The sequence below is a fragment of the Merops nubicus genome, unplaced genomic scaffold (assembly GCF_000691845.1).
Source record: "Merops nubicus isolate BGI_N331 unplaced genomic scaffold, ASM69184v1 scaffold20137, whole genome shotgun sequence".
NCBI classification, from domain to species: Eukaryota; Metazoa; Chordata; class Aves; order Coraciiformes; family Meropidae; genus Merops; species Merops nubicus.
Window position 1 is genome coordinate 1 of NW_008619831.1, and position 6,452 is coordinate 6,452.

Genomic DNA, 6,452 nt, shown 5'->3' on the forward strand with positions numbered 1-6,452 from the left:
GAGGTGCGGGCCCTCATCGCCTGGATGCGCCGCAACAAGTGAGTGCGGCCCGGAGCGGCCCCCCCTTTGCACCGGCACCCCTGGGCCGGCCTCCCCTGCCCGGCTCCCCTCGGTACCGGCACCCTGCTCTGGGGAAAGGGAGACCCTCGGCTCTGCTGCTCCCTGGGAGCTCCAGCCATTCCCCACCAGTTTCTCCCTGGCCTGCCTCCTGCGGTGGGTTGACCCTTTATCACAGCTGGGGGCAGTTCTGCACGCAGGACTGGGCTGGCCCTTGTACGGGAGAGCAGGTCAGTGGCTGCAGTTTGCTGTGCACCTGCCTAGGAGCTCACTAGCCCCACCAGGCATGCTCCGTGCCCTGCTCGTACCCAGGCGTTCCTGGCCCCCGTGGTCACCTGACTGTCTCCCTTCTCCAGGAGCCCATAGCTGGAAACTTCTCGTCTGCTTCAGCTTGAGCTTGTCTGTGGGTCTTGCTGTTGGGCCGAGAATGCTTTCACCATGAGCTGTGGGATGCTTGAAATACTTGGGGTTAAGTGTCTAGCGGGTCTGGGTACAGACACGTTAACAGAGTTGTTCTGAAGAGGGCATCCCCCCTTTTTTTTTTGTTTCATGGAAAATTACATGGATTTGGCAATAACGCTGTGCGGGAGTGTTTCCAAATACAGGCCCTGCTCCCGTGGCCCTCTTCCCCCTCTGTCCTTCTGTTGAAGCACTTAGGACTGAGCCTTCAGCACCCACACTGACCCGGGGGTCAGTGGTGGGAAGCTGCCATGCCTGGAGCCCAGCAGCCTGGGAGGGGAGATGGCACCTTTGAAACCCAGCTGCAGTACTGGGGCAGCCCCAGAGAGAGCAGTGGCCAGGTTGGGCACTGCCTGTTAATTTACTGTGTGCTCTTCTTTAGAGAACTGTGGAATGTCCAGAGCACTGAGGTCGGTGTCACCAGCCATGTGAAGCTGTGCAGAGAAGGCCACAATGCATGGGATATGAGCAAGGAGCTGAAACAAACTGTGTCCCTCTTCCCAAAATGGGGACTGTGGGAGAAATGGAGAGGGGATGGCTGGCGGCCGTGGTGCCACTGTAGGGCTCTTGGTTGGATCCAGCCAAGGTGACATTCAGTGCCAGGTGTTTGCTTGATTTTAGGGAGCGAAATTTGCTTGGACAAACTGTGTTAAAACGTGGTGCCCATGGGGAGTACGACTCTGGAGGAATTGTGCCAGTGACTCCTGCTCCTGGTGATCCTTTAGGACAGCTCTGATGCAGTTTGCTCTAAAATCCCTCCAGACCTGGTTCAACTCAAAATTAGTTACTAGGAAAACTCATGCACATTCCTTAAAAACATTTCGAAAATACTTTGGGCTCTTTATTTTTTTGCAAGTGTTTGAGGTGAGATTTGCATGTAAGCCAGGGTGCAACGGGAGGAACGTGGTGCTTTGTGTGTCCTCTGCCTGGCAGCACCAGTGCAATTGTTAGTCTAAGGTAACCACTGATAGGAGAGTGACTGGGTAAACAGAGCTGTGTGGTTTAAAAATGCCATGGTGGGTATAACGCAATGTGTGTGCGCTGTTTTAAGCAAGGCAAAGGTGTTGGTTGTGTTACCTCTGCTGAGAAGCTCAATCCCATTCTACCAAACGAGAAGGAGAGCTCTTTTTCCCTCAGTGCTGGGTTTGGTGGGAAGGGGAAGAGCAGAGACAATTACCTTTTGGGCTCCATTGAGGTGCTTCTGCTGCCTGTGATGGAACTGAAGTGTGGTATCGGCCGTGCTGTGCTGGCCTGTGGCACATCCAGGTTCTCTTCCTGTGAGTCACTTCTGTATGCACCAGGCATTGCTTGAAGCTTGCTGAAGAGCCCTGTGCATTGCTTGATGCTCAGGGCATGGCTTGTCTGTCATGGAATTTGAGGGCTCTATCTTAAGCTGCAGCAAGAGACTTGTTCCATCTCCAGTAATGCCAGATGCCAGCACAGGGAATGAACAAACCAGTCCTGAGAGTTGGTTTATTGCAAAAATCTGTTGTCTTTTCCAACATGCTCCCACCTGGATGCTGCCCAGACCCTCTGACGGTCCTGCTTACCATGTTGGAGGCTGCTGTTGATAGGAGACCATACATCTCCCAGGACAGCTGTATCTTTTTGTCCAAGAGTAGTCAACTATATGTCTGATGAGTGCATATCTGTTGACATAACCTTGGTGTAGCTGCAGCTTCATGGGCATTCTCCTTGCACAGGTCTCGTGGATCACTTCCTCTTCCAGTGCCGTTACTGCTGGGCAGCTTGTCCAGTTGGCCTGTTTTGCCTCATTGATCCCAAATAGAGGCTCCTAAGAACACCGTTGGGGTGGGAAGGCAGTGGAATAACTGGTTGGGCAGCTGTAGCCGACTTTCTGTTGAAATTGTTCCAGTGTGACACTTTTTTCTTCTACCCACCCCCAGGTTTCTGCTGTCTGGCAATCTCCATGGTGGCTCGGTGGTTGCAAGCTACCCCTATGATGATTCTCCTACACACAAGCCCACAGGAATCTACAGTAAATCAGCTGACGATGAAGTATTCAAATATTTGGCAAAAGCTTACGCGTCGAATCACCCCATAATGAGAACTGGCAAACCCAATTGCCCTGACGAGGAGGGAGAGACCTTCCAAGATGGTATCACCAATGGTGCCCAGTGGTACGATGTAGAAGGTAAGAGATACAAACTTGGTGAATTGCTCTGACTCTGCTCGCTCACCTAACAGAGTGTCCTACAGAAACAGGTTCTTGCTCCCACTGAGAACTGAGATCCAGCCCAGTGGTGATTACCACAGAGGAAGGTACGGTGGGTGAAGTGATATTTTTAGGTTTGAATGTGTTCTGGGAGCTTGAAATGAAAGGGGTTGGCATCATCGTGGGCACACCAGGAAGTGCTTGATGAATCACAGTTTGGGAGATGATTGTAGGGAATAGATCACAGCAGGCTGGAGAATTAATTCTTCCTGACCCTGTTAGATGCTGGAGAGTTACCCTGCGTGTGGGAGGCTTCATTTGCCAAATGAACTGTCAGTGGGTCTCTAGATAGTTTCCTCTTTTCTGCCTCAAAATTTAGTAATTATTGTTAAATGGATGAAACCAATGCCAGTGTTCTGTGAGGTTTTTAAACCTCCAAACTTGTGATTTTGTAAATGATTGTAGAATAGTCTGTTGTAAAACCGTGTAAAAAACGTGGTCTGAGCAAACGTAGCTGCTCTGGCTGAAGTGAGGCTTCAAAAAGTGCAGCTTCTCTAGGAACTGCTCTGCTGTCAGACCTGTGCAGATGACAACAACCTGCACAACCTGTTCTTGTCCACCAGTGTGGTGGGATATCAAAGGAATCTGAAACTCAGTCTGCTGGGGCTTTTAGGAGGGCTCCTGATCCCTTTGTTGGTAGCTCCACTGGAGGTGATTTGAGTATAAGCCAATTACCTCCTGGTGTTGGCACTCTGCTTGTGTGGAGGTGGCTGGCCTGGCTCAGCCATGGGCTCCTCTGTGTGTCTCAGTTTTGCTGAAAGTGAGATTTAAACAAGAGTTTGTGTGACGAGGTGCTGTTGTGGAGAAGTCTCTGTGGGTTGGCAGAAGGAACAGCCTTGGCCACGTCACTGGCAGAAGTGACACCACTGCCCTGCCCCTCGGCGGAAGTTGTACAACCATGGACTCCCCAGTGCAGAAACCTTTGTGGTGGGGATGCACCAAAAAACTTGCATAAGTGATTTGAAGAAACTGCATTGCTTTGCTGTGCCTGTTCTGCTCTGCTTCCCCTCCTGCTAGGGCTGAGGGATGGTGGCAGGAGTGCTGAGTGAGCAGTGACATCAAATGGTGTTTATCCTTCTGAGCTTACAGCTTAAATTCTAATAAGACAGTGTCTTACCAAAACATGGGCTTCAGAGCTGAGTCCTGTGCTAACCCTGCACCCACCTTGCTTGTAAAGGAGGGAGAGGGATCCATTATTGAGCCTTAACATGTCACCTCTATGCTGGAAGAGGAAGTTTTGCTTTCACTGGTGGCTGAATCATTCCCCAGGACTTTACTGGTCAAATAAGATGTCGTGTTCACGTAGGATGTGATTTTCATCTCTTTCTCTAGTGGCTCCCTTCTTACCCCCACCCTGTCGAGCACACCAGCCCTGGTGTTTGTTGGCTCAAGGTTCACTCTGCTGCTGTGAAAAGCCCAGCAGGAGGAAAGTTTGTGTAATCTGGTGAATTTGCTTACGAGGGAACAGGATATCCTGGATGATCTGTGCTGCCTTGCTCTGGTGGCAGTCGTTATCAGCAAACATCTCAGGTTTGTTAGCTGCCGCCCGAAGGTTTTTTGCCCTGAGGTGAGGTGGATGTGCTCTGAAAGAAGGGGGGTCCAGAGCTTTGGCTCTGTGCTCCCCTTCTCCCAGTGAGTACGTGTTTTGCTGCAGTGTTAACGTCTTCATCCTCCTGCTAGGATGTGAGCTACGTGGCTGGTGCCTGTGGCACTGGTGTGTGAGCCTTTCGGGCTGCCTTTGCCTTGCCAGCGAGCAGAGCAGAGGTTTCACCTACTTCCTTTCACAGAAGTGGCAAGGTGTGAGCTGGAGACCCGTTTGCTCATTGCTGGCACTGCTGTGGTTTATATTCTGGGCAATGCCCTCCAGCTTCCAGCCTCTGTGGAACTAAACCCTTTTGCTGTGACGAGCCACAAGCTTGGGCTGGGCACTGCTGGCTGCAGGCCGTTCATGGGCAGAGAGTGTGGGGAGTGTGCACTGACACCAGCTCTCAGAACAGTGTTGCCGAGGCTAGCAGACCTGTGTGGGTTCTCCCCAAAGTGGTAATTTACATCTTACTGCTGTTAAAGATGAACATGTGGTGGGTCATGGCTGCCCTTGGAGTGCTTCCCAGGCTGAGGAGTTCACGTAAAGCGTAACCCCCTGGAGCTGAGATCCAGGGAAGGGCACAGGTGAACTAACACACTGCAGAGGTCAGTACACGAGTATTTTGATGTTGTGTGAAGTTGCTGTGTCCTTTCACAGAATCCCAGCGTGGTGGGGGTTGGAAGTGACCTCTGGAGATCACCTCATCCAACCCCCTGCTCCAGCAGGTCACCCACAGCAGGGTGCTCAGGATGGCATCCAGGTGGGTTTGGTCTCCAGAGCAGGAGACTCCACAGCCTCTCTGGGCAGCCTCACAGAAAAGAAGTTTTTTCCTTTGAGGTTTTAGGTTTAACATGTATTTTTGGTAGTGGATGAAGAGCAGGCAAAGGGGAGTCAGTTGTACACCCTGTGTGACAGAAGCAGCAAAACCACCACGGTGGCTGCATTGAATTATCCGACTTGCTCAGCTCTGTGCCAAGGGCTGCTGAGGCTCATACGTGGATCAGGCAGCCTTTCCCAGGGAATGCAGAGCTTAAATGTGCAGTAGAATGAGGCTGGTGGAACCCCAGTACCCTGCAGGGTGACCTGTGCTGGGCTGAGCTCTAGAGACACCCAGAGCTCAGGGTTCTGTGAACGGTGCAAGGCACGTGCTTGTGGCCTGTGGATCAGGTTGTGCCAGGAGAGACCGCAGGCTCCCAGTGAACTAAAGCCAGAAAAAACAAAGAAATGAGAACATAATGTATCAACAGGTGGAAATTTTCCTGCCACGTTTTATCATGTGAAATCAAACATGCTGGAGAGCCAGCTGCCACGGGATTCATTGTCCAGGAGTTCCCAGGTTTATGCTGCTGCCAGACCCCATTAACTTCCATTTGAGTTTGCAAACAACCTCTTACTGTGTCAAACTGAGGTGGTAAGTGCAGACCATTGGAGTAATTGGTAAGGTCAAATGTTCACAGAGAAGGATGGCTCTGTGCCAGACAGCTGAATTTGGCTTCTGCATTCCAGCTGCTATAGATAAGCAGAACTGTGACTGGGATGCTTTTTAGAGGCTATCTCTGCTGTACATGCTCTTACTCTTCCTTCCTTTTTAACCTCTGGGGGTTTTAACTACTGAGTGCCTGGTTCAGATCAAGAAAACCATGCAGGTCTGGGCTGGTGTATGGTCCAGGTGGTGCTTGGAAAGTGGTTAAGAAACTGCTTAAGTCTTATCTGTGGGAAGGGCATGCTTGCCCCTATTTTGGGAAGAACCCAGTTCAGAAACTGAATCCAGTGTTGAATAGGGTATTTTGTGGGCAGCCTTGGAAGGTCTTGTTATTTACAGTCTCTTCTTAAAAGTTATTTTCCTTGCTAGTTTGATGGTCTGGTATGGAAGTGTTTGAGGTGTTTCTGATGTTTACCAGAAGGCGTTTCTCAGGTTGGAAGCAGATGTAGGTTACATGTCTGTTTGCTCAGTTGTTCTGACTGTGGCTACTAGTCACACTGAGCTCCCGAGAGCTGCTGGGTGCTGCTGTGCTGGTGCAGCTCTCAGGAAGACTCTGTCCCCTTCTCTGAGAGCCCCAGGAAGGCTGCATGGCTTGGTGGGTGGTGCAGGCGGTGGACCACACCACCAGAACA

The 6,452-nt window shown here is 51.1% G+C and overlaps 1 protein-coding gene across 1 annotated transcript in view; it reads left to right on the plus strand.

Moving 5' to 3' along the window:
- Positions 1–24: 24 nt before the first annotated feature.
- Positions 25–6,452, plus strand: part of CPD (carboxypeptidase D) — a 24,441-nt gene continuing 18,013 nt past the window's right edge. Inside the window, exons 1-2 of the mRNA XM_008943947.1 lie at positions 25–38; positions 2,424–2,671. Of these exons, the coding sequence (XP_008942195.1) occupies positions 25–38; positions 2,424–2,671 (262 nt within the window). The remainder of the gene's footprint in view (positions 39–2,423; positions 2,672–6,452) is intronic.